At 37.8% G+C, this 24,458-nt stretch overlaps 3 protein-coding genes across 4 annotated transcripts in view; all 3 read left to right on the forward strand.

The window, feature by feature from the left end:
- The window catches only part of LOC149037896 (melanocyte-stimulating hormone receptor-like), a 100,802-nt gene that overhangs the window by 44,888 nt on the left and 31,456 nt on the right, over positions 1 to 24,458 (forward strand). The gene's annotated exons all lie outside the window — the stretch shown is intronic.
- On the forward strand, positions 1,247 to 6,036 carry LOC149037901 (uncharacterized). Of its 2 annotated transcripts, XM_089186536.1 has the most exons (3): positions 1,711 to 2,411; positions 5,334 to 5,821; positions 5,909 to 6,036. In XM_089186536.1, the coding sequence occupies exons 1-3, from the start codon at positions 1,726 to 1,728 to the stop codon at positions 6,034 to 6,036; spliced, it is 1,302 nt and encodes a 433-aa protein (XP_089042662.1). In that variant the 5' UTR covers positions 1,711 to 1,725. The 2 variants fall into 2 exon arrangements, with proteins under 2 accessions (XP_089042663.1, XP_089042662.1); XM_089186537.1 differs by having other exon boundaries at positions 1,247 to 2,413; positions 5,336 to 6,036.
- Positions 20,712 to 23,119, forward strand: LOC149037902 (melanocyte-stimulating hormone receptor-like). The gene has a single exon (XM_089186544.1). The coding sequence runs from the start codon at positions 20,795 to 20,797 to the stop codon at positions 21,722 to 21,724; it is 930 nt and encodes a 309-aa protein (XP_089042670.1). The 5' UTR covers positions 20,712 to 20,794; the 3' UTR covers positions 21,725 to 23,119.

The following is a 24,458-nucleotide window of genomic DNA, read 5'->3' on the forward strand; positions in this document are numbered from 1 at the left end:
AGACAAGCACTTTGCTGTCCATGGAGGTAGATCTTTTCCACTGGAGAAACGCATGCGTGTGAGCTCATAGTTTAAATTAAACCAACGCCATAGGTAAAAAAAAAAAACGGACATGCTAGCTATCTGAAGACATAATAATTTGTATCTTCATTAGGATTACTTGGTTTTCAAGTGACTTCATGCTAAGAAAATCGGGGTAATCAGGCTCTTCTGGAGTGGACATTACTGCCCCAGAGCAGACTTAGATTCAATTTTGTTATTGTTATTATCTGGGAACTCCATACTTTTTTTAACGGCAAAGTAGCTTTGGCCAAATTTTACATAGCAAAAATAGCAAAAAAGGGTATAATCGCCCTAAGCACCATTAAACCGCTACTTTGGAAGAGCTATATTAGCCACGTTTTTCGTCTGTGGAACAGAAGCAACGACAAAATAGAAGCGTTTGTTGGACGGGAAAACAGTCACAATCTGTACTTTCGATGTACATTGTACAACGATACAATTACGATTTACAGCTGAAATATCAAACTCAGAATTTATATTAAAAGAGATTTCTTAGAAGATAAAACGGTAAAAACGAACGATAAAATCCGACGTTTCGGAGTAGTCAGGACTCCATTATCAAGGTAAAAGTTTAAAACATGCAAATAACAGTATTTAAGCGATGTGGCGCGAAAAAATTAACATAATAGGTGCGAAAATTATACAAATACTTTCGCACGAATAGAGTCCGATTGCACGTTCAGGTTTGGCTTTAAAGTTCTTATATGAAGCATTTTGTAAAATAAGCAGTCAAATTTGTTCGTGCACTTCTTAAGAACTTCGAAGCATTTCAGTAGGTCCTGAGGGATCGTCCCGTGTACGTTCTTGCAATGTTTGGCAATGGCTGAGGATTGTTGTTTATGTCCTTTTACACGATTGTGTAAATGTCCGCGTGTGTATCCTATATAACCTGCATCGCACAGGTCACATTGGTATTTATAAACAACACACTGTTCATTTACGATCGATGGCTTTGCTTCTTTCACATTCAGTTCTTGATCAATTTTTCGGCTGACAAATACGGGCTGGATGTTGGTGTTCACTTTTAGGCTCAGATCCTTGAGTTGTCCTTTCACAAAATTTGCTGAGGTTGACGAGCATATTCACAACATATCGTCTTATGAACTCCCTTTCTTCCAGAAACTGGTTTTGTGTCGGGGTTTGAAATTTGCCAATCCGCAACGAGTGTCACCGATTGAAGTGAAAGCGAGCTTTGAAAAGGCTTACTGGAGCCTTGAACCTCATCTTGAAAGCGATGATTTGAAAGAATTGGCGGCCGCAACCCTACGATCCGTAGCTCTGAATTACATCCAGCGCAAAGTACAGAAACCTCCCAAGACACTTTTGGTTGCCATCGAACAACTGAAACGACGTGACGACATCGTCATCACCAAACCAGATAAAGGATCGGGAGTGGTCATAATGGATAAGTCCGAATATCTGCGACTATTATCCGAAGCTTCCATCAATGATTCCAGTAAATTTCAAGCTGTTCCCCTGGAAAGGCCCTCGAGTAAAGGTAGACCGCTAACATATTACCACCCCCTCCTAAAGAAAGAGAAAGATTTAGACGCCATTGTTCGTAGAATTCTGCCTAAGTCCATAGCAGATACTGTTCGTCCTACAGGTTCCAGATTAGCACATTTGTACGGCTTACCGAAAACATACAAGTAGCGCTTGACGATGCGCCCTATACTATCAGCAACGCAAACTTACAACTATGCACTGGCGAAATGGCTCGACACTAAACTTAAGCCTCTCTCTCTGAATCGCTACACAGTAACTGACATTTTTGAATTTGCCGACGAAATTCGCGAATTGGAAATATCAAACGGCGACATTCTGGTTTCTTACGACGTGTCCTCCCTCTTTACCAACGTACCCTTGGATGAAACAATTGAGATACTCGCGAACAGAGCTTTTGACAACGACTGGTTTAATTCAACCTATGACCTGAACCTGACCAAAACGGACCTTGTTGACCTTCTCAGTGTAGCTACAAAAGGACAACTCTTCCAGTATAATGGAGCACTTTACGAACAGACGGATGGCGTGGCCATGGGTTCCCCCCTTGGTCCCCTCCTAGCTAATGTGTTCATGTCTTCAATTGAAGAAAACCTCGAGCGAGAGGGTAAACTCCCTTCCTTCTATCGAAGGTACGTTGATGATACACTTACTATCATGCCAAATATCGCAACAGCATCTAACTTCCTGGACACGCTTAACAAGGCACATTCTTCCGTAAAATTTACGATGGAAACTGAATGCAATGGCATGCTCCCTTTTTTGGGCATCCAGTTACTGAACCGATCGCCCCAAATAGAGACAAAGGTGTACGTAAAACCCACGAATTCAAGTCTCCTCTTACATTACCAAATAATAATAATAATAATAAGAGATTTATACCGCGCCAGTATCCTACTGTTCAAAGGCGCCTACAAGAAGAAAAAAAAAAAAAAACAAAAAAAAAAAACAAAAAAAAAAAACTTAAACATTAACACTTAAGACAGCTAATATTAATTATAAAAGGCTTTTCTAAAGAGTAAAGTTTTTAATCTACGTTTAAAAACAGACACAGACTGAGCATTTCAAATTTCACTTGGCAAAGCATTCCATAATGATGGTGCTGCTACAGAGAAGGATCTTGCGCCATATGTTTTCAAGTTATAGGATGGAGAAACCAGAAGGTGCTTGAATGATGAGCGTAGTTGACGCGATGGGGTGTAAGATGTAAGCAGATCACAAATGTACGACGGTGCCAGGTTGTTAAGTGCCTTGTAGGTTATAAGTACAATCTTAAAAATAATACGTTGGTTAACGGGAAGCCAATGAAGATTGAAAAGAACAGGCGTAATGTGATCATGCTTTTTTGTGAGTGTGACGAGGCGCGCCGCGGTATTCTGGACGTGTTGTAGCCTTTTTATAGCGTAGGCTGGTAGGCCATACAAAAGGGAATTACAGTAATCCAGCTTCGAAGATACAAACATATGAACCAGCAATTCAGTAGTGGTCGCTGAAAGATATTTCCTGATATAGCTAATATTTCGCAAATGATAAAATGAAGATTTACAAATGTCAGTAATATGATCCTTAAAGCAAAAATGGCTGTCGAACATAGTGCCGATATTCCTCGCCTTTTGCACGGAAGGGATAGTCTCACCAGCAACTGAAATTTCGTGAAGGAGTGGTCTTGGAAGATGTTTAGCGGAAATTACCAATAATTCAGTTTTGTCTTTATTTAATTTAAGACGATTAACCATCATCCAATGACTGATTTCATCCACACAGCTCTCGATGCTAGAAACCGCTAGATCCCTATCACCCAGTACGGTTGGTTGGAAAGACAAGTAAAGCTGTGAGTCGTCAGCATAAAAATGATAGCTCAGGTTAAATTTCTTTACGATATCTGAAAGCGGTGAAGTATAAAGCAAATACAAAATGGGTCCCAAGACAGATCCTTGTGGCACTCCACATTTAAGGTCATGTTTCGTCGAAGTACCACCATCAACGGAGACATATTGCGTGCGATTCGATAAATAAGATTGCAACCATAATAGAGGCTTCCCAGCTATCCCAAACCGTACACGTAAACGAGAGAGGAGGATGGTATGATCGACTGTATCGAAGGCAGCGGAAAGGTCTAACAACAGTAAAATTACGATTCGACGATTATCAATGGCAGAAAGAATATCATTGTGAACACGAATAAGTGCAGTTTCAGCACTGTGATATTTCTTGTACGCCGACTGGAATGTCTCATTTAACTCATAATCGTTAATGTAGGAGATAAGTTGATTAGCTACCAATTTTTCAATTGCTTTGCTAATAAATGAAAGATTCGATACAGGACGATAATTGCAGAATTGAGTATGATCCAAAGAAGATTTCTTAAGGAGCGGGCGTAACATTGCAACCTTGAGTTGCGAAGGCATCTGACCAGATTCCAATGAGATATTTATGATTTTGGAAATGAAATGCAACAGAACACTAAGTGCATTTCTTGTAACATAACCAGGAAGAGGATCAAGAGCACATGACTTAGCAGCCAGATTCATGATACATGTATGAACTTCATCCGCTGTTACCATTTTGAAAATATCAAAAGAATATGGACAGGCGTTGTCAACAACAGCAACTGTATCTCGATGAGGGAAAGCAGCAGTCGTTATATGACCCCGTATTCTATCTATCTTTGTAGTGAAGTACTTAATAAACTTGTTAGCAAGATCAGTGGGCGATTTGCAGGGGGGATATTTAATATCTGTTTTCCTTTGTAGTAGTTTATCAATTATCTTAAAAAGCTGTTTATAATTTGACTGATTCTCATTGATTAATGATGCGAAATAATTCTTCTTGGAATCACGAATTAAGTTGTTGACAGCATCACATCCCTCAATAAACAACTTACGATCAGAAGGAAGTTTGGTCATTCGCCAGCGTCGTTCAAGTTTTCTACGGGATCTCTTTAAATTATTTATCTCCTCAGAATACCAAGGTGCAGCGGGACGCAAAGTAACTAACTTTTTTTGCAGTGGAGCATGAGTCTCAAGTATGGTAGTAAAGACTCTGTTATATTGATCAATCAAATAATCCAAGGATGACGATGACGAGGCAAAAAGATCAGGAAGGCTCGAATTCATAACATCAGCACAGAAATTATCAAAATCAATAGATCGAAGCTTTCTGAATGAAATAATCTTCTTGTCGAGCGGCGGCTTATTAAGCGAGAGCTGGAAGTGAACAGCAGCATGATCAGAGATGACAAAAGGAGAACCAATTGTTAAATTCGAAACAATACTATCATCAGATCTTGTAATCACAAGATCTAAGGTGTGTCGATCTTTATGCGTTGAGCCATGTGTATGTTGAGTAAGATTGAAAGAATCCAACAATTGAAGAAATTCAGTTGAGTGTTGGGAAGAACAGGTGTCAACATGTATATTAAAATCACCAACTAATAATATTCCACCAGGATCAGCGATATAGTGCTCCAGGAACGTAGAAAACTCATCAAGGAACAATGAGGGTGTCAAACCATTCAAGGTCGAGGGAGGTGGGCGATAAACAATAATAACTCTGAGTTTTAAACCGACTGTACTTGACAATAACAAATCCATATATTCAAAGGACAAAAACTTCTTGAGCGGCTGCAACTTTAAGTTGAAAGATGATCGAAATAACAAGCCAACTCCTCCTCCACGAGTAGAACCAGGTCTAGGAACATGATGAAATGAATAACCTGAAGGACATAAATCACGAATAATTAATTCATTGTCAGCATCTGATTGAAGCCACCAAAGTCACGTTGACAATCGGTACAAACAGGGTTTACTCCGAACTATGCTGGGTCGAGCACATCGTTTCTCTTCTTCTTGGTCACACTTCTCAGACGAATGTGACCGATTGAAGACAGTATTCTCGCGTTTAAAGTACCCCAAACACCTCATCGACTCTGCCACCAAAATTTTCGTTGACTCAAAGGTTTGTGACCAGCAGCGACCATTATTACCAACTAAAGAGACGGATGACACAATTCGAGTGGTTCTACCATTTAAAGACCAAACCTCAGCAAATTTTGTGAAAGGACAACTCAAGGATCTGAGCCTAAAAGTGAACACCAACATCCAGCCCGTATTTGTCAGCCGAAAAATTGATCAAGAACTGAATGTGAAAGAAGCAAAGCCATCGATCGTAAATGAACAGTGTGTTGTTTATAAATACCAATGTGACCTGTGCGATGCAGGTTATATAGGATACACACGCGGACATTTACACAATCGTGCAAAAGGACATAAACAACAATCCTCAGCCATTGCCAAACATTGCAAGAACGTACACGGGACGATCCCTCAGGACCTACTGAAATGCTTCGAAGTTCTTAAGAAGAGCACGAACAAATTTGACTGCTTATTTTACGAAATGCTTCATATAAGAACTTTAAAGCCAAACCTGAACGTGCAATCGGACTCTATTCGTGCGAAAGTATTTGTATAATTTTCGCACCTATTATGTTAATTTTTTCGCGCCACATCGCTTAAATACTGTTATTTGCATGTTTTAAACTTTTACCTTGATAATGGAGTCCTGACTACTCCGAAACGTCGGATTTTATCGTTCGTTTTTACCGTTTTATCTTTTAAGAATTTATATTCTTAGACAAAAAAGTGTACAAAAGCGACAGTTTTAAGAGGGTATCGACTCTTCACACCCAAACACAAATCACAAAGAGACGGAGACCTTCGAATACATGAATTTTCATCCGTGTCACGCAAAAGGAAAATGATTCATGAGAGGCCGGAAGCCCAATACCTCCTATGAAAAAGACTCCTCATGCTCTACGTTTAATAAAAATACACAGTGTTTCAAAATATGCTTAAAGAACAAAGAAGACCGAGGTGAAATCTTAAAGAAATCTCTAAATTTGATTTCATCGGGAAAGACAGGCCACTCAAAAACCTATTTGGGTTAGGATTGCGACCGATTGAAAACGTCTAAAGGTCACCCAGGTGCAGAGAGGTGCTATCTGTTTGACTTTCCTCCGATATATTGTATGGCAGGGCCTCTCCGAAGTCGCTGCTTGTTTTCTCACCAAATCCTAAAGCTGTGTTCCGTTCATCCCATGTTTTTTTAAATTGATTTAGTAAGCCATTTAATAACTTTAATAATTTTGGCTTCTTAGCGATCACAATCAAGTTTAAAAAATTTAACAAACGAAGACAATGCAAGAGAATAATTTAAGATCACAACCAGCTGCCGTTCGAATGAGACTGAGAGAAATTAGGGAGGATGGTTCCTTTAATAAATTCCGATCAGTTGCGACAAGAAGAGAAAATAATTGCGGGATATTTTCAAATAACGAAACGAAACGTCAAACATTTTCCTAAAAATTACTTGACATCAACGACCATAGATTAATTTTCAGTTGTCAGTTAAATGCGTTCGGAACGATGGCTGTTTTTTAATTTATTTCAAGACTGTTTTTCGTATGGCATGAACATTTTGTGGGAGTTTTATTTTTGCGGATGGAGAAGTTTTGTGCTTTGTAGGAAAAAATCATGTCCATCTTAACTGATGGTAATGACTGGTGGTTTCATCAGTGAAACATCAGCCTGAGGGCGGATTTTCCACTGAAAGGACTGAAAGGACAAAAAAGAAGGAAATAAAGAATTTGAATTTTTATTATTTCCTTATTCATCTTTTCTATAGTTTTACAAAGAGGAGGTACTCAGCTGGTGGACGATTAGTTGATAGATGTTTGGAATAAGTCCGAAAACAAAGAATGTGGTCTGAATACTTGCAATTGATTCAATTTTGTAGTTTCTCATTTGGCTGAAGATAACAGACTTTCGCAATGTTTTATTGAACGCGGGAGCGTAATTTTTCGGATCGGCAAATATCCTCAAAATCAATTTAGGTTTACCGTTCTGGAGCAATTTCTATTTATTCATCTACAGAGAAGTTGGTTTGCTTTGTTTCGTTTTGTTTTGTTTTGTTTTTTATGTTAAACGAACGGTTGTCTTTAACCTCAAAAATTTTACCAGCGCTTATTTAAAATGCGTTATTGAATAAAATTTATTCAGCAGATGGACACTGTATGGGGTTGGGAAGTTGATTGATGAAAGGCACACCCTCCAAATTTCAAGAAAGGTCTATAGGTATTGTTATCTAATTGTCCCGACTGACAGTTCGTTCAACCAGTTTAAAACAAGTAGGATGTATTGAGGAAGGTTTAAGCGTGGATGATATAAAGGAAAATAAGATTTAACTGTTTCTTGGCCAAGTGGTTGCTGTGCAGAAGTATTATCCCGTGTTGCCGGCAGTTCCGAAAAACCGCAGCGAAAGGAGAAAAACCGTGCTCCTGATCAATAGCGCACGATTTATAAGAATTGACAAAAATAAACCGTTTTAGATGAGAATATGCCTCAGCCCTAAAAGGGAAAGTGTAAATAGCAAATGGGAGATATTGTAGAAGCTAGGAAAGTTAGTAAAGATGGAAATTGGATGGACGGTTTGTTGGTTTAGTTACTATTTATTTTTCACCTCCTGTGTAGTTCCTTTGCGTTCTTGTCAGACGCGAAAGGAAGAGAAAATAACTTCCGGACGTTTTTTAATAACGAGATATCAATGAGACATTGTTTGAAATTACTAGGATTCTAGGTCCACCGTTGATCTACTCAGTTAGGTTCTAGTCAAGTCAACCGTTCCTTATCAATATCTAAATTTGCATAAAAAGGATAATTTTCTTATCGTATTATTAAAAATAGTTGAGCTTATGTCTTCATCTTTAAAATGTTTGTCAGTTCCTATTGAAAATGCGTTTTTGAATCGAATTTATTAACCAGAGGGACACCTCTGGTGCACACCATTGGTTATCGTTTGATTGATGAAAGATACTCCAAAGAGAGGATTATACGTATTGTTATTTAACAGTCTCGACAGAAAAATCGCTCAATCATTTTGAAACCAGTAGAATACATTGAGAAGGTATTGATGTCAATAATATCACCGAAGGAAATTAGATTTAACTGTTTCATGGTTGAATGGTTACTATGGACGCTAAATATCTCATATTGCCAGCAATTCCAGAAGAACCGTAGTCGGAAACGAAGGATATCGTTTCATTAGCCGCAGAATGATTGCAGCAACAAGTTCAACAACATACGAAAAACAGATAGCTTATTAACAAATAGTGTGCTCACCCACTTATGTGGGAAAGGTAGGTCAAATTGCAACTTTTTTTTCAGCAGCCAACATAATAATATTCATCACAGCATTCCTTAGCAATTCCCTGATCCTCGTTGCCCTAAACAAGGAATCTTCCTTTCATTCACCGTCCAAACTCTTGTATTGTTGTCTAGCAATATCCAATCTGTTGGTTGGTCTTATAATCCAGTCTCTATGCTACCTATTGTTATTTGGAGTTTCAATGTTGACAATGGCGGCTATCAGCGTGGATAGACATCTCGCCCTGTCGTTGGTGCTGAGATACAGACAAATTGTAACGTTAAAGTAAATGTATATCATTACAGCTATCTTTTAGATAGCATCCATTCTTGCTTCATTATTCTATACTTCTGGAGTACCTCTTGTGTATAAAAAAATAGTTATTCTGTCATTCTCAGCGATCTCTTTCACCTCGTATACCAAGATATTGCGCACTCTCACTCGTAATCAGGCTTAAGTACAAGATCATGTTCAACAGCAGCCGAGCCAAACAACTGCACTAAGCATGGCAAGATACAGGTAGGCAGTGAGCAGTGCATTGTGGGTGCAGTTGGTATTAGTTGTTTGTTGTGCACCTAGTTTAACGTTGTCAACACTTGTGATCATGTGGAGGACTTATTCATTACATTTACTCATCACTTCTGGAATAACGACTCTTTTAGTGTATTTAAGGTCCACCTTGAACCCGTTCTTTTACTGCTGGAAGATTTGTGAAGTGAGAAAAGCAGTGAGGCAGACAATCAGACAAGCACTTTGCTGTTTATAGAGGTGTATATTTTCCCCTGGAGACACGCACGCGTGCGAGTTCATTGTTTAAATAAAACTAGCGCCATAACTGCCAGAGGAAAGGACATGCTAGCTATCATAAGAGATATGAATAATCTATATCATTGGTTTTCAAGTTATTTAATGGTATGGAAATCGGGGTAATTAGGCTCTTCTGGCATGGAAATTTCTGCTCTAGAGCAGACTTAGATTCAATTTTTATAGCTAGCACGGGTTTAAAGGCCGCGGTTAATCAATGCACTTTGCGCGTCGTTGTTATTGTTATTATCCAGGAACTCGATACTTTTTTAACGGCAAAGTAGCTTTTGCCAATATTTTCAACTCGTCCACCAAATGAATAGAGCTTTTTTCAAGCTGCAACAAAAAAATGTATTTATATGAAGAAAGGCATCCAAACAGCGTTTGAAAGAAACAAAGAAGAATCGCATGTGCTTGACCAAACGCGAGAAAAGAGCGCAAAACTATAATCTCTGAACTCACCGAAAACATAACCGCAAGTCGTTCTGTATTTATCTTAGATTTTCTAATTTTTCTTTCGATTCTTCATTCTCCCCGTCCTCTTGAGATAAAGACCATGTACTCGGCAGGATCTCGATCAGGCATGCTTGCAGCAGATGCAAGCATCACGTGATAGGTGTATTTTCATCCCTAGGTCACCGATCAATGAAAATTGAATTCGTGAATGCATTTCAATTTTCTTTTCTTTGTTTTTGTTTTTGGAAAATGGAAAAATGAATTTAAAAAATTTCATTTTCAATATTTTGGAAAATTGCATTTTACCCGGTTCTTAGATTTTTTTGAAAGATGAATTCCTTAAATTGTCATTTTCATTGTTTTCAAAAAGAAATCGAAAATTTTTTATTTCATTTTTATGAAAAAAATTAACAATTGATTGATACATTTGCTCTCCAAATTAAACTTCCCGCGTGCTTCACATCTCGATGAACGCACAGCTGAAGTATGAACCAATTGTTTTATAACATTTTCAACTCAATGGCTTAAATACTGTAAAATTAAAGAACTGTTCATGCTTAGCGTACGTATATCGAATTATGGATGCACGCGGGAAGTTTGGAGAGCACGAAAAATGCGTAAGAATAGCTCCAGCCGCAGCTGAGAGTAACTCTAGCTTTTTGAGTGCCCTTCAAACTTCCCGCGTGCATCCATAACTCGATATACGCACAGCTAAAATCATTAGGAAATTATTTTCTACAGAGCGACAACAAGGATCTTCCGACAAATTTGCGAAACGTGCAACTTGCGAGTTTTTTTCGGCTTTATTTTTGTTGCTTGTTGGATCAGGACCTAATTGATGGATTGAAAAATTGGGAAGTTCTTCGCTGGTTTCTTCCATATTTCAAAGAGAAGGAAAACTGCACTTCAGCTTAACAGGACGAAAACTCTGAAACCAGGTTAAAAAAATGCTTACGTCATCTTATTTACGCACGCCTGTGCGTAAATAAAGATTTTGTTTATAACGGCACAATGAGTTTCCCTAAGGGTCGCGGGTCGCGTGTCGCGGGTTTTGAAAAAGTCGCGGGTTTTGAAAAAAGTCGCGGGTTTTGAAAAAAGTCGCGGGTTTTGAAAAAAGTCGCGGGTTTTGAAAAAGTCGCGGTTTTTCTATAGCATGCCTATAAAAGAAAGTCAAAGTACTGGAAAAGCATTGGAAATAAAAAAAAAAAACCTAGTTAACAACAACAACAAAATAGTAATAAAAACAAACAATACAGGAAATCAACCAACTATTATCAAAACTTTCCTGTAGGGTGATGTTGTTGCATTTTGAGCAGAGTCGAATTTTGCACTGGAAATGTCATCTTTTTTTTTTGAAACTCAAATAAATGTGACAAGTTTTGTAGACCCACATTTACCTGTATATATCTTTACCAAAACACAACAAGTTTTCTCATATTTGGCATAAAATGTTATAAATTTGTGAAAGCACTATGCAATAATGACAACAACTTACCCCATGTACTGTCACAATAACTATCTTGAAGCTAAGTACGTTAGCCAAAGCAGAAATCACCATGTCAGTCACATAATTCTTCTTGAGCTTTTCCAGTGCTTCCAGCCAGGTTTTCGGCTTCACTGTGTCCTGGAAGTCGACCTCATACAAGAAATCGAATCTTTCCAGTCCATTTTCCTGCCAGATTACATTCATCATATGAGAGAAAGAACATCAATTACAAAGGGCTGAAAAAAGGTTGCCCTAGATCATGCATTTTGGTTGATCTAAGTTTCGTAAAATAATTATAAAGTTTATTTCCGCTTTCAAATGCTGCTGCTTATTGAGAAGTGATGAATAATAAAATAAATTTTCAACGCACCGTACATATCTCTTGTTGTTGCTTTCAATTAAGGTTTTTTCACACAATTGCAATTTGTTTAAGCTCGTATATATGCGTTTTTTTGTAAACATAGCAATATAATTTTCTCAACTGAAATCAAAGCTAAGTTTTGAACCGTCTAATAATGTCTCATCAAATTCGTACACCACCGCTGTCATTGTAGCCCACAAATTTTTTTTATAAGTTTAGTAATTAATGCTATCATGAATGCAACCTCCTGTCTTGGCGCTCACATGGTTGCCTCGTTTGCTCGTTCGGTTCTTGTCCAGATGTGAGCGTAGAACGCGTTTGGGAACTTTTGAGAACCCCTAAGAAGCAAGCGTTGCTCATACATATATATATATAAGTATCTTATATTTTTTGGCAGCCGAGTACAAGCTTTACGTAAGCTTACTTACATCAATTTGATGGTTCTCGAGGTGCTGGAAAACGAGCTTCTTGACTTGTTCTCTCTCCAGGCTCAGTTGGTGGGCTGCCGCCGTATAAAAACAATCGCCATCACCTCTCGGATCGAAGGAAATAAAAAAACCCCATTTCTTTAGTCGCTGGCGAAGCTTAAACATTCCTTGCTGACTCTCCATTCTAGAATGCGTAATTTTACAATGCACCGTCGCACACTATCATCCGGGCTCTTGCTTTTCAGATCAAAAGGCGGGAAAACCGAAGGTGCATTCCATTTTTACAGTCTGATCAGTGGGACTAACCAACATAAGCTATTGCAAAATTGAACATTTTCCGATGAAACCAGGCCAATCGGTCGGAATGGTCTTTGCATTCCGTTCCTCAGTGCCACGTGTGTACTAACCAGTTTATGGAAATGGAAGGTAAATTCCGATACGATCAGGGCAACCAGTCAAACGATGCATTTTATTAACACTAATTTCAAACATTCGCTTTAATTTTATGGACCTTTCTTTGCATCATCATCAATTTAAATCATGCTTTTTTACAGCATCGTTATTTAAAAATGCCTTTATTTCGAGAAAATCTACCTCGCCGTCAGAGTCAGTTGACATATTGTCATTCAGTTGATTGAAAACATCTTTAGATTCGTAAATTTAACGGTGCTGAACGTGGCTGTTTTATTTTGTGAAATTTTAACGCACAGGCTTGAAATTCACTACGAAATAGTTCTTATAAACACACGCAAATTCGCGTTAATTAAATAAATAAATGTAAACTTAACTTTGCGAAAATTCGCATTAACGCGTAGATTTTGTTCTTCGTTATATTCCTATAATGCAATCTTCTGAAAACCCGCGACTTTTTCAAAACCCGCGACTTTTTCAAAACCCGCGACTTTTTCAAAACCCGCGACTTTTTCAAAACCCGCGACTTTTTCAAAACCCGCGACTTTTTCAAAACCCGCGACTTTTTCAAAACCCACGACACGCGACTTGAAACCCGCGACACGCGATCATTAGGGAAACTCCTGCACAATAGGACTTATATAGGCAAGCACGTGCGCAATGTTATAAATGTTATGTCATACTCGAGGCGTAGCCGAGAGAAACTCCAGCTTCTTGAGTTCTCTCGAAACTTCCCAAGTGCTTCATATCTCGATGAACGCACAGCTAACGTATGAACCAACATTTTCAACCCGATGGTTTAAATATTGTAAAAGGGTTAATATTCCCTCTGGTCCGCTTCAGCGCGTTGATAATTTTGTCAGGAAAACATTTCGCTACGCTGTAAACAATCTTGTTTCCATGTTTAGCTTAAATTGCCGCCGAAGTCTTAGCCAGTTTTTTTTTTTTTTTAATAGAAAAATCCCAAAGTAAAAAATTGCAGAGAAAAAATGTTTTTCTCGAGGGATTTGTTTGCTGACATCATGAGCGTGCACTATAGGAATATGAAGCACTCTCACGAATTTAATGTGACAAATTTACTTGCTATGTTATAATGAAAAATGAATTTTGAGAGATGGGTTGCTAAAGTCATTTTCAAATTTCAGCTGAAATGAAATTTTCATTTTTCATTTTTCAAATTCTCAGAAAAATGAAATGGGACTCGGGTACACGCATTAATCACTATTCGTGGCTGAAATAGCAGACTCAGAATTTATATGCTTGGATATAAAAGTGTACAAAAGCGAGAATTTTAATAGGGAATCGACTCCTGACATCTAAATGTATTACGAGGAGACGGAGACCTTCGAATACTTGACCTTCGAATAATCCATGTCAGGCAGAAGGAAAAGATTTGGTGAGAGGAAAAGCACAATGCCTCCTAGGAAAAGAATCCTCATGCTCTACGTTTAATAAAAATACGCACTGTTTTTAATTTCCCATCTTGAATATTCCAATATTTTGACATTTTCATAGGCATATCCGCTATCCAGTATTTTACTTCAATGTATGAATCAAACTTTTTGATCCATTTTGGCAATTCGTAAAAAATACATCGATCAATTTTAGCGTCTCTGCGTTCGCTAGAGAAAATTTAAATTTGAAAAACGAAAGCCATGTAAGAAACGAATTTAAGATCCCAACCGGCTGCCATTCGAATAAGACTGAGTGAAATTAAGGAGTATGGAATACTGGATAAATATCGAAATGGCTTTTTCAGTGTCTGATGGTTTAGTTAAGTAACATTTTGCACCTGTCATGGTTCCTTTTAAAAATTCTGATCAGAGGCGACAAGAAGAGAAAATGATTAGGGGATGGTTTCAAATATCGAAACGAAACTTTATTTTAAAGATTTCTCGACATCTACGGCCATTGATTAATTTTCAGTTGTCAGTTAGATGTGCTCTGAATAATAACTGTTTTGAATTCATTTCAAGATTGTTTTTCGCGTGGCATGAACATTTTGCGGGAGTTGCGGATGGAGACAATTTTTGCTTTTTAGGCAAAAAAGTCAGTCCGTCTCTAAATGACTGACAGTTTCATCAGTGAAACATCAGCCTGAGGGCAGATGTTCTACTGAAAGGACAGACAGGAAGGAAGGAAGGAAATTGATAATTTGAATTTTTATTATTTCTTCTTCCATCTTCTCTATAGTTTTACAAAGAGGAAGTAAACAACTGGTAGGCGACTAGTCGATAGATGTTTCGGGTAAGTCCGAAAGTAAAGAATGTGCTCTGGATACTTGAAATTGATTCACTTTTGTAGTTCCTTATTTGGCTGAAGATAACAGACTTTTGCAATATTGTATTGAACGCGATTTTTCAGCGGTAACGTAATTTTGCGGATCGACAAAGATCCTCAAAATCAATTTAGGTATACCGTTCTGGGCAATTCCAATTTTATATATATATACATAGTTATAATTTTATATATATAGATAGTTTTATCAAAACAAAAAACAAAAAACTAACGGATGTAATAGCCTGTTCCAATTTTTTTTTATTTTTTTATTTTTTATCTATAGAGGTTTGAAAAAAAAAAATCATAAACTAACAGACGTCTTCATCCTTGAAATTTTTAACCAGCTAAGTGCGTTCTTGAATGAAATTTATCTTCCAGAGGGAAACCTTTTATGGGGTTTATTGATGCAAATCATACCCTCAAAATTTCAAGATAGCTGTACATGTATAAATATGTAATAGCCTCGGCGGACAGTTCGTTCAACCAATTTAAAACGAGTAGGATGTATTGAGGAAGTTTTAAGTGTTGATGATATAAAGAATTATAAGATTTAACTATTTCTTGGCCAGGTGGTTGCTGTGAAGAGGTATTATCCCGTGTTGCCGGCAGTACCGGAAAACCGTAGCCAAAGGAGGAAAACCGATTTAAGAGCTGCAGCATGATTACGACGACAAACTCGACAGAGGGTGGAACACAGACTGAAGCGTATGAACCATTGCCATGTTCCCCCTCCTCGGTAGTTGGGTTACAACAGCAATCGATTTATTTCTCGGCAGTTAACATTTTCCTCTCCATCACAGCATTTCTTGGGAATTTTCTAATCCTTGCTGCCCTTAACAAGGAATCTTCCCTTCATCCACCGTCAAAACTCTTGTTTCGTTGTTTGGCAGCAACTGAGCTGTTGGTTGGTCTCGTTACCCAGCCTCTCTATGCTACTTATTGGATGTCCCTGTTTCACGAACACTGGACGTCAATACGCAAGAGGCGCAGGCTACATATCAAGCTATGTATTATGTGGGGTATCTTTGTTGACGTTGACGGCCATAAGCGTGGACAGACTTCTCGCTCTGTTGTTGGGAATAAAATACAGACAAATAGTAACTTTAAAGCGCACACGTATCATAACAGCTACTTATCAATATCCAGTTTTGCATAAAAAGATAACTTTCTTATCATCAAAAATAGTTGAACATATGTCTTCATCTTTAGAGGGTATGTCAGTTCCTATTTAAATGCGTTTTTGAATTGAATTTATCAACCAGATGGACACCTTTGTGGTGCACATCATTGGTTATAGTTTGATTGATGGAAGACACTCCAAAGAAAGGATTATAAGTGTTGTTATTTAACAGTCTCGACAGAAAAAATCGTTCAATCATTTTGTAACCAGTAGAATGTATTGAGAAAGTCTTAAGAGAGGATGTCAGCATCCATAGAACAAATTTGAAATATTGTGGCTAGTCGCTCAAAATTCGTTTTCACCCCTTCTTTTATATTTTGTAGCCCAATATGTTCTAATAATGGTGATGTAGTTTTTTTTGTGAAAATATATTTTAGTTTTCGAGAATTGACTTTTTTTATTCGACCGCTCAAATATGCAAATTTTCAACTTGAATATCACTCGAGTTGTGTGACCTCGTGTAACGATTCCACTCGACCTCCGACATTTCTGTCAACACGTGCCTTTGTTTTATCATCTAAACTTAATCCCCTGTTATCATTGAAGCTGGCAAAAAAATATTTATTTTTTGGTGAATATTTTTGTAAAGTTACTGTAAAAGTTTCCTTGTGTATTTGTGTTGTTCTATCTTGAGACAAAGTCAAAGTCCGGCAAAATTCACTTGATAGCGACTATGGAATATACATGGTGCGCCTACTTGTCGCCACCGTTAACTGGCAAAAATCATTACAATTTGTTAAAAAATCTAACATAACACTCTTACCTTGTTTATTTGTGATTTTATCAGCCGTTTCGATTATTATGTTACGCCTGGGTATTACTTTTCGACAGGAGCCCAGGTTTTGCGTTGTGTTTTCCCCTCCGCCATTTATATCATGAGCAAGTCACGCAATAGTTAATACCGACACAAATGAATATTTACCATGTATAAAGACTTTTTTTTATTATTATTTTGAATTGAGAATATTAGAATATGTGCTTTTTTCAGTCACTAATCGTTGTTTTAGCGGCAGCACTGGGGCGCAAATCACATTTTTTGTTTTTAGGTGCTGACGGGGCGGGAAGGCGATCGGAAATGGCTAAGGATGCTTGTGTTGTACCTCTTAGGAGTCAAAATCAGAGACCTAGTACCTTTTACGATGTCTCAAACTTTAGTAAACTACCATAGACCTAGCTGGTACGTTTTAGGGTGTTTTCCACTTAATAAAATATCTGAATTATAACACCAGACAAATTCTGGTTGGATATGATTTCTGATTGCAAGAAGGAGCTTGAGAATGACATTACTCGCTACCGACGTGTCCTTGCCAAATTATAGAAAACAAGACGATCTAAGATGGTAAGTTGGGCTACAGGTAGACGCACTGTTACAAGTGTTGACGACTCACGGTGCGCAGTGGTTCTAAAAGAAATACAGAGGTACCATGGTCCTAGTTTGCGGGCGTGGCGTAAAATTTTTCCACTCCTGAGAGGCACCAATTCCACAACAACACACTGTCACATATTTTTGGTGCAATACCCTGACAGGTATCACAGAAGCTGCTGCTGTGGATCTTTTGAGGCTAAACAGCCCAAGAGGTACTAAACCCGCCCTTTTAACCTCTAAAAGCTATGATGAGCACTTCAGTCCCTTTCTAACAAAGTGTAGTCAAAACGGGTCAATTTTTCGGTGTTTGTTCAAGCGTGAAATATTCTACTTTGTCTAGACAAACTGTCGCGCTTCATCATTCACAGTTATGGGAAATCTGTACTGTCAAGCAGCGACGTTAATTTGAACGCGTGAGAAGGCTATACAAACGACATTTAACAGGATTTGGCGGAAAATAAATCTTGATTAAAAGCAGTATGTACGTGCAGAAACATAAACACGGTACATTGACGGTATGGACACAAACTTGCATGTTTCACGCTTGAACAAATACGTAAAAGCTGAATACTGTAAACAAAAATACTCCCTGCAGCACGTTTCAAATTTCGAAGCTTTTTTTACTTGTTTACGTTTCCAGAAAGCTTTTAAAATGGCAGCCGGCTGTTATTTTGAACCCTGAAGATAATACCGGTATACGATGTAGATCAGAATATTCGATCATGATTGCTTACAGGGCTGATAACTACTTATCTTTCAGGCTGATAAAAGAAATGATAATCGAGTGACACTGCCATCTGCCAAAAAAATGTTACCGCTTTTAGAGATCCCCCTTTTTAAAGATTCCCGCTTTTAAAGATTTTCCGTTTTAAAGATTCCCGCTTTTAAAGATTCCCCGTTTTAAAGATTCCCGGTTTTAAAGATTCCCGCTTTTGAAGATTCCCGCTTTTATAGATTTCAGTGAGACATTCGCTAAATTATTTGATTCTCTTGCTATTTTGAATTCGCGGAACGACCCGTTTCGAAATATACGCTCATTACACAAGCCATCTTTTAGAGTGGGTCTAACGCGAACGGTGTGTGGGTCTGTATGCTTGAGCGTAGAAAAGATGACACCATTCGCTAAGATACTCGACAAATCCTCTACGTTCGACGTGGTGGAAAGAAGGTTGCGCCTCTATTACGTGTCTGCGGTATTCCCCATTGCATGTGACTGAGCTTTATGGAGAAACCCGAGGGTAAACCTATAGTCGGTCGCCCGACTAATTAGATCCGCTTGTCACACAACATACACTGTGACATCAGTAACGGCGGTTGCATTGTTAACAAGCGGTATGGCGGTTTCTCTGAGTGGAATTAGGATTTATTGCGGGAGCACCAATGACTGTTTTAGCCGGCTTTTTAGGATTTATGTCAACAGCATTTAGTGTTGGGAGCAAGACTCTCAATTAGAAAATTACAAAACATGAAAAAACTATTGCAATAGCAGAGGCAAAACACCTGTCAGTTAGCGGGTTGTTTTCAAAGGCAATTGAAAATAATTATATCTCTGATATAGAGTTCAACTTAATTTTGCACGAGATTGAGCAGTATAAATCGCTGAAAAGACAGTTGATAAATAAAGCAAAAAGCTCATCGGAGGTTGATGTTGGTGTGAGAGAACAGATAAGAGAAGATCATCGAAAAAAGCTCGGATCACTCGTAGCCATAACGAAATAAAATTTAAATTTGACAAAAGGCCAAACGGGTTTTCATCGTTTATATCTATACAAAAATTCTATAGACATTTTTATGTCTTTAGAATTTTTGGGATCGCCCTAAGTGTCATTAGTAATTTATGTGTTTGTATAGTTTAAATGCTTATAAAAAAGGTTATAATCGTGTAGATGCTGACATAAAACAAGATACACCAGAGGACTGCATCAATTCTGAAAATATTCTCTCAAAAGCCATTGGGAATGTGCATAGAGACATTCTATATTGTTCAGCCCTTCAAGGAGAAATATTGGCAGTTTTGAAAGAAATAACTACACCAGAGACGTACAAGTTGATTTTACGCGATAGTATCGTCATGTCGCGGACACATGCTAATTTTTTGCTAAAATTTTTATGGGCTGGTCGAAGAATTTCCTCGACTTATGAATTGTGTCTTAACACAAATTTTCATTTTACAAAAACCTGAAAACTATCAGGTCTGTTTGTGAGAACAAAATCGTTTATTGGAAAAGTAGACCTTGAACATTGATGAAGAATATTTATTCTTACTATTTTTTTAAATATTAAAGTCTCACGCGTGAGACAAAGAAGGGAGGTGAATGTCGCGGACACATGCTTATTTTTTGTTAAAATTTTATCAGCTGGTCGAAGAATTTCCTCGACTTATGAATTGTGAATTAACACAAATATTTGTGTAAAAACTGTTGGGTCTGTTTGCGAGAACAACGTCGTTTCTTGGAAAAAGAGATCTTGGAAACTGATGAAGAATGTTTATTTATTATTACTTTTTAATGTAAAAGTCTCACTCGTGAGACAAAGAGGGCAAGTGAATTTAACTTGCTAAACCGCACACACGTGAGATAAAGAAGGCAGGTGAATTTAGCTTATGCTAAAGCGTAGGTATTTTTATTCTAACTTATAAAAAAATGATATTGTTGTTTCACACACACGTTTAAATGCTTCCTATGTCAAATTGTATAAGACAAATTTTTGATCGAAATAAAATTAATATTGTTAAACCAAGAGAATGAATTTGAAATAATATCTCCTGAAAAAACAGGTACCTGTAACACCTTGATGGCGTGACAAGAGAATCGTTAAAGAAAATAATTTTCACACTCTCTTTTGAACTCGCGTGTGAAAAATTCAAGTTGCCTTGAAATCAAGGTTGTTTTGAAAATGTGCCAGAACTGTTTTATTGAAATCAAGGTTGACTTGAAATCAAGGTAAAATTCTTGAGTTGCCTTAAAACCGAGGGTGTTTTTTATATTGGACACGAAATGTGTCAGAGCCCGCTTTTTATAACTACTGCACACCCTCCAAATTTCAAGAAAGGTGTATATGTATTTTTATGTTATTTTCGCGACTGAAAGTTCGTTCAATTAATTAAAAACAAGTGTTTTAGTGTTAATGATATAAAGAATTATAAGATTTCAATGTTTCTTAACCAGGTGGTTGCTGTGAAGAAGTATTATCCCGTGTTGCCAGCAGTTCCGAAAAACCGTAGCGAAAGGAGAAAAACCGTTTCAAGAGCTGCACCATGATTGCGACGACAAACTCATCAGAGGGTGGAACACAGACGGATACGTATAAAGTATTGGCATGTTCCCCCTCCTCGGTAATTGGGTTACAACAACAATCGATCTATTTCTCAGCGGTAAACATTTTCCTCTCCATCAGGAATTTTCTAATCCTTGTTGCCCTTAACAAGGTAACTTCCCTTCATCCACCATCCAAACTCTTGTATCGTTGTCTGGCAACTACTGATCTGTTGGTTGGTCTTGTTACCCAGCCTCTTTATGCTACTTATTGGATGTCCTTGGTTCGCGAAAACTGGAGTCTTTGTCGATACGCAGGGGATGGAATCCAGATATCGAGCTACACATTATGTGGGATGTCTTTGTTGACTTTGACGGCCATAAGCGTGGACAGACTTCTCGCTCTGTTGTTGGGAATAAGATACAGACAAACAGTAACTCTAAAGCGCACATGTATCATGACAGATACGTTTTGGATTTTATCCGTTGCCGCTGGATCAATTTCCATTTCACATACTCGAATAACCCGCTGGTATAGTATTATAGTTATACCGTTATGCTCAGTGATCTCAATCGCCTCGTACACAAGCATATTTCGCACTCTTAGACATCATCAGGCTCAAGTACATGATCATGTTCAACAACAGCCGAGCCAAACAAATGTGCTGAACATGGCAAGATACAGGATGGCAGTAAACAGTGCACTGTGGGTGCAGTTAGCATTAGTTGTTTGTTATGTACCACAACTGATAATGCTGCTTGTGATCACTAATAGAAAAAATATTTCTTCACATGTAATGGTTATTGATGCAATAAAAAATATTTTAACATATTTTAACTCCACTTTGAACCCGTTTCTTTACTGCTGGAAAGCCAGAGAAGTGAGACAAGCAGTAAAGCAAATAATCCGACAAACACTTTGCTTTCCATAGACTTAGATAAAATTTTTGGGAGTCGTCAGACTTGTATTAATCAGGCGTACTTTGGAGGGAAGAGAAAAGAGGATAGAATGAAACAAACAGGATTTTTCAGCATCTTTTGTGTTCTAGACGCTTTAGTGTTTGCCCATTTATGCTGATAAATATCTCATAAAAACACAGTACCATTGTTTAGTATTCTAACCCCGTCGGCAAAGAGAAAAAATGAAAGGCAGAATTAATATCACCCAGATGCCGAGAGGTGCTATCTGTTTGACTGTCCTCTGATATACTGTATAACAGGGCCTCTGCGAACTCGCTGCTTGTTTTCTCACCAAATCCTAAAGCTGTGTTCCGTTCATTCCACGTTTTTTAAAATTGATCTGGTAAGCCATTTAATAACAATACGCTATTGTGGACTAAACTGCTCCCTATTATAAGGCACGATTTATAAGAATTGACCAAAATAAACAGTTTTAGATGGGAATATGCCTCAGCCTTAAAAGGGAAAGGGTAAATAGAAAATGCGAGATATTCTAGAAGTTAGGAAAGTTAATAAAGATGGAAATTGGATGGACGGTTTGTTGGTTTAGTTACTATTTATTTTTCATCTCCTGTGTAGTTCCTTTGCGTTCTTGTCAGAGGCGAAAGGAAGAGAAAATAACTTGTACACGTTTTTTAATAACGAGCATTAGTTTTTTGTTATGTACCAGAACTTATAATGCTGGTTGTGATGACTTATAGAAAACTTATTCTTCACATGTAGTCGCTATTGATGCAATTGCAACTATTTTATTGTATTTTAACTCCACTCTGAACCCGTTTCTCTACTGCTGGAAAGTCAAAGAAGTGAGACAAGCAGTAAAGCAAACAATCCGACGAGCACTCTGCTTTCCATGGACTTAGATATATATTTTTAGGAGTCGTAATTTGAAGGAAAAGAAAATAGAAGATAGAATGAAACAAACTTTTTCAACATTTACTATGTCTCGATGCTTTAGTGTTTGCCTTTTTTTGCTGATAAATATCTAATAAAGACACAATAGCATTGTATAGTACTCTAACCCCGTCGGCAAAAAGGCAAATTGAAAGGCAAAATTAATATCACCTAGATGCCGAGAGGTGCTATCCGTTTGACTTTCCTCCGATATACTGTATGGCAGAGCCTCTGTAAACTCGTAGCTCATTTTCTTGCCAAATCCTAAAGCTGTCTTATGCTCATTCCATGTTTTAAGAATTGAATCAGTGAGCCATATAATAAAAACACGCTATTGTGGACAAAACTGCACCTGATTATAAGCGCACGATCTATAAGAATTGAAAGAAATAAACTCATTCAGATGGGAATATCTTAAAGTTTCCAAAGAGATATTGTGGAAGTTAGGGAAGGTAATAAAGGTGAAAATTAAATGGACGATTTGTTAATTAAGTTACTTTATATTTTTCACCTGTTGTAGCTCCTTGGCGTCCTTGTCAGACGCGAAAAATATAGAAAATCGCTTGTAGATGTTTTTCAATAACGACACATCAATGAGACATTTTTTGAAATTGCTTGGAATCTAAGTCCAACGAATAATTTAAAATAATTTTATGCGTTCCTTTTACCTCAGAGTTATCTCCGCGTGATATGCAAAGATTGCGGTGGAAGATTCAGTTATGAAATTGGAGATCGTTTATGCTTTGCGGGAACAAATGTCATTCCAAATCCAGATGCATGAAATTCTTAAAAATTTATTCCAAGAACTAGGAGGATCTGGTGGAATATGAGGAATATTTTAAAGAATCGTATGGTTTCCAATACAGAACTAAGGGGAGGTCAGTCGTCGCTGCCGGAGTACATCGGGGAGACTAAAGAATAAGAGTTCTATGTTTACGTAGTCTTCAAAACGCGGGAAATTGGCAGTTAACATTTTCCTTTCCATCTCAGCTTTTCTTGGGAATTTTCTGATCCTTGTTGCCCTAAACACGGAATATTCCCTTCGTCTAACATCCAAAATCTTGTATCGTTGTCTTGCAACAACTGATCTGTTGATTGGTCCTGTTAGCCAGCCTCTCGCTGCTACTTATTGGATGTCCTTGGTTCACGAACACTGGAGTCTTTGTCGATACGCAAGGGTTGCAATCTACATATCAAACTATGCATTATGTTTAGTGTCTTTGTCGACGTTGATGACCATAAGCGTGCACAGACTTCTAGCTCTGTTATCGGGAATAGGATATAGACAAATAGATACAGACAAGGTACGGTGCGAAATTCCAAGAGAAAATTCGCTCTACTTATTAATTACAGCGAAGTGTAGTCCATGTATTGTTGTAATGCATTGCAGAAAAATTAGAAATCAGTCTTATCCACTCAAGTAACGATTCTATCGCTCCTTCCTGTTGAAACCTCAACGAATGTTTGATTGTTGGTGTGATCTGAACAGCCAGGTTTTCGAGTCTCAGTACAAACGACCCCGCAAACACTCCAGGCAAGTGGAGCTTGAACTGGGCGCCATTTCTTATGATTAACCTTTTCATATCACAACACAAGAAATTCCCAATTTATAGGCGAGACTCCGCGCGAGGAAGCGTGACATGAACTGTACGCAACCACACGCAATGCATGGTATACCAATGCTTCGTATAGAATTCTCTCTTTCATTCATTGATCTCGTAACACTCTGGCAGTTATTATGCCAAAAAAATAACAAGTTATAATAGAACTTAAATCGAGCTCCTGTAAAACCAGGGCTTCCATCCAGCTGGA

Source organism: Pocillopora damicornis, chromosome 11 (genome assembly GCF_964200805.1).
Source record: "Pocillopora damicornis chromosome 11, jaPocDami1.2, whole genome shotgun sequence".
Taxonomy (NCBI): domain Eukaryota; kingdom Metazoa; phylum Cnidaria; class Anthozoa; order Scleractinia; family Pocilloporidae; genus Pocillopora; species Pocillopora damicornis.

Excerpts from the sequence above, each read along its gene's own strand:
- LOC149037901 (XM_089186537.1), top strand. The coding sequence starts at position 1,726 with ATGCGCCCTATACTATCAGCAACGCAAACTTACAACTATGCACTGGCG. Across the intron at positions 2,414-5,335 it reads TTCAAGTCTCCTCTTACATT|ACCAAAGTCACGTTGACAAT; the intron begins ACCAAATAATAA and ends CTGATTGAAGCC.
- LOC149037902 (XM_089186544.1), top strand. The coding sequence starts at position 20,795 with ATGATTGCGACGACAAACTCATCAGAGGGTGGAACACAGACGGATACG.